Here is a 3,786-nt window from a genome sequence, read left to right as displayed (position 1 = left end):
AGTGAGCGAACATACGTGAGAACAGAGATTGATTTGGACATAGCGTTAGCGTGGGTGAGCAGAGCCAATGGAGGAGTTCTCAGTGAGTCTAGAATGACCTGAAGACCAGATCGATCTGTAGGTTTTGGGTATCAAAGACTTGTGAGGTGGAAGGAGCAGATCCATCTGAATGTGCAGATGAGTCTGTCCAGTAATGTGGGGAACCGATCTGTGGCCCAGATCCATCTGGTTGTTTCTTAGAGTGCCAGATCCGTCTGTATAAAGACGCAGATCTGTCTGCGTTCTTTGACTTGGCAGGCTGAGAGGGCCAGATCTGTCTGGAGCGATGCAGACAGATCTGTGTAGTTGTGTCGGTGTAGTGTAAGATGTGTCTGTAATTCAACTATACAGATGCAGATCTGTCTGCACCATGTACTTTCAGACCGTTGAAAGATGATGTAAACGGCATTAGTCATCCTGCAGCGTTAAAGGCACAAAACTTGAGGAAATGTACTGTTTTTAGCTGAAATAGAGGATACTAGAGCGGTTTTCTTCTAGGAGTGCTAGAAGTGGAACATCTGCTGAGTCTGCAGACGTCTGCGTATACCATTGGGGCTCGTAGCCGACCGTACAGTACATCTGTATGGTCGGCTAAGTGCCGAAGGATCTGAGGCGCACAGGTGGCTCCCTCTGTGATAATAGTGAATCATGTTACCCAGTATGTCTTAGATTCCATAAATATTCAACAATCTTCAAGAGTTTTTTCAGTTGCCCCCAAAACACCTGTAGATTGCATGCAGTTTGAGTTGTTTCCTGGGGTGAGATAGAGCTTTCTCAGCAACTTGGTTCTTTGCAGACTGATCATTTGCCCCATCAGCTCTTTCATTGTTGACAAAATGATCTTGCAACTCCTCAGGAACTTCATGGGTATCCACAGACTGATCTGGCAACTCCTCAAGAACTTCATTATTCACAGGCTGATCTTGAGCCTCCTTAGCAACTGATTTTTTCACAAACTCGTCCAAAGCCTTCTCAGCAACTTCCTTTGTCTCTGTAGATTGGGTGTTGATTGAATAAAACTTGAGAAATTGGGCTAGGGCAGTGTTCCTGGCAGTACAAATAGGAACTGTTTTGAGGAACTCCCTCATTTTGTGTGAAACCTCATCAAAGTCCTTCACCACAAAATCCTCTATGATTGTTTGAAGAGGTTTGGTGTCTTCAAGTTTGTTGATGAGCAGGAATATATCCACATCTTCCACCAAACACACAAACACACACATTAGCTTTCTAAATTTTAAAATTTACTTCAAATGAAACAGGCTCACGAGTTGCCCAAAATTGGATGACTTTCATTTGATCCACATCTGTTCTGTTGTCAATTTCTAATCCATATGGAGAGATGTAATTTTGTGTTCTGATAAACTGACCAATATTCCTGTTCATTTCAAAACTTTAAGCAACTTGAAAACCCATCAAGTTGACTCAATATAAAAAACCTTACACATCACATTTCAGCGATTTGATGTAATTGACAACAGTCTCGGACTTTTCCAACAAATCAGAACGAGAATGGGCCAATACTTGGCGTCCTACCTCATGGGCATATCTGCCAATGTGCTTCAGCCGAATAAGCCTTGTCTGCAAATACTGAGTTTCCAAAACAAGTTGTAACTCTGGCTGGTGTTTCACCTGGTTGTAAAGTTCCCTTCTATCTTCATGGGGCCCGGGGAATCCCATTGAAAGAGTTAAAATAGTGTAACAAGCAAAAACATTGTACGACTCACAAGGCATCCAGAACTCAGCAAGTTCCCTTTGATTTGTTGAAGACCAATCACCAGCCAGAAATATACCTCCCAGTCTTTTCTGGGTGCTCTGGAAATCCTTGAGTATTCTGTGATTTTAAGAATTTGATGAAATGAGATAGTCAGAGATATCCTTGTTGCATTTCTGAAAAATCTGACTTACTCTCCATGACCAAGGCTGCTTATGTAATCCATGTACTTACCTTGAGAAATTTTGATAAATCCCTCAATCTTCTCCCTCAATTGAGCTGCACGAGGTGAATCAACATGAGTAATTTCAACATAAATCTCCAGTAACCAGTGATGAATTCGTTGCAATACATTAAATGGTATCTTCTCCAATGTAAGAAGTTGATGTATAACCTTGCAAGGTCCACCGTTGTACTTGAGGAACATTGGCTTAACAGCTTGAAGGATTGTGGTCATTTTACCAGCCCATCTTTCATTTTTTGATATGATAAGGTCATTTGTCTTTGCTATCAAGGATGGGTAGTAAACCAGAAGGTCATGCAAATCCTTGGGTATGTCTGTATCACCTGGTGAGATGTGTCTGCATTAAATTGATTGAAGGTGTGGTCTAACTGCCAGGACTTTCAAGGGTGACATACTTCTTTTCCAAAACGCAATGATAGTGTCATGTTGTGATTGTTTTAGTTTTTTTAGGGGACTGATTTTCTTGGTGAAATCCTCCCAGTCTATAGATGACTTCCAAGTTAAATCTACACATTTAATTTGTGGGTGGAAGTTTCATGAAGTTCATTGCCAAGTATGTCAATCATTACTCACCTGATTTTAGAAATGGATTTCTTCCAATGCTCCCAAGATGGCAGAAAGTTGATTGAAACATTGACAGCAGAAAAATGTACCAATGGATTGTTGTCATCTTGTCCCTTTCAAACTCAATGAATAAGGCTTCTTGCTAGGTGATCTTTTGATTCAAGACAAGGAAGGTGTACCAAAGACAAGGAAATGATTTTTGTAAAAACCAACCAATGAGCAAACACCAAATTCTTTATGTTTTAGAAATAAAAACTTTCATGTGCACAGTTTTCATAAACCTGATTGTCTACAAGTTCCAAATTGTGATTCTGATATTGTACATTTTACCTCACTGTTTCTTATGTAATGTGCTCTATATGAAATCCTCACTGTGACATGAATGTGATTCAACAGGATGCTCAGCTGCATATGTTACATGTACCACCACATGACAAGTTCTGCAAGATTTAACAGTTGTGAGATCTGGTTGTCTTGCACAGTGCCTATGGTACTGCAAGTCATAACTGACAGACACTACAACAATACAACACTGCTTTGCCTGTGGTCTGGTATTTTTCAATGAAGTCATATACATTGGCACATTTCATATGGTAGTTACCTGCTTCTGTATTCTTGTGGCATAACTGCAATTTTGCTTGGACCTAGGGAGTGTTGAGTTTGGCCCAAAATAGGGCTCCCTGTGGACAATCAAATTAAGTATGTAGCAGTATTTGCTACAGTTGAGATATGGTGTAGAAATATATGCTGGCCATAGAGTGGGTGCAATAAATCTTACAATATTGAGGTGTTTCTTGAATCAATGAAAACCCTAGGTGAAAAGAATAGCATAGGTGAGTAACTGAATATTCTTGTTGGGAGCAGATATATAGATATATGGGAATGGGTCTGGCTCAGTTTGCTATGGCAACTTGGGTTTTTACGCTTGTACTGCCGTGTGGCAAGTCTATTAGCGTGCATTGAGAGAAAGAGAAGGCCGCATAGTAAGACTGAAAAGGAGAAAAAAGCGTGAAAATCTGGAGATAGCCGGAGCAGAAAACATGAGGATCTTGAGTTCTGCGGGTGGTTACTCAGCTATTTTACAACGTAAGTGAGCCGTTTGCGGCTTTTTTGAAAGGAGGAAGAAAAAAGAACACAAAAAAGAGTAGAAGCATTTTTGATGAATAGGAAGATTACAATTTCTCGGTGTGAGCTATCTAGTTAGAGAAAAAAAAAATTCTTTTGACGT

At 40.3% G+C, this 3,786-nt stretch overlaps 1 protein-coding gene across 1 annotated transcript; it reads right to left on the bottom strand.

Moving 5' to 3' along the window:
* Window positions 1–743: 743 nt before the first annotated feature.
* Window positions 744–2,664, bottom strand: MELLADRAFT_64212 (uncharacterized protein; the record flags this gene model as incomplete). The annotated part of the gene is made up of 6 exons (XM_007411256.1): window positions 744–1,168; window positions 1,305–1,414; window positions 1,481–1,870; window positions 1,945–2,308; window positions 2,390–2,476; window positions 2,568–2,664. The coding sequence occupies 6 exons, from the start codon at window positions 2,662–2,664 to the stop codon at window positions 744–746; spliced, it is 1,473 nt and encodes a 490-aa protein (XP_007411318.1).
* Window positions 2,665–3,786: the final 1,122 nt, after the last annotated feature.

Source organism: Melampsora larici-populina (assembly GCF_000204055.1).
Source record: "Melampsora larici-populina 98AG31 unplaced genomic scaffold MELLAscaffold_24, whole genome shotgun sequence".
Lineage (NCBI taxonomy): Eukaryota > Fungi > Basidiomycota > Pucciniomycetes > Pucciniales > Melampsoraceae > Melampsora > Melampsora laricis-populina.
The sequence above is the reverse complement of the archived record's forward strand: the minus strand, read 5'-3'. Positions and strand labels throughout refer to the sequence as shown.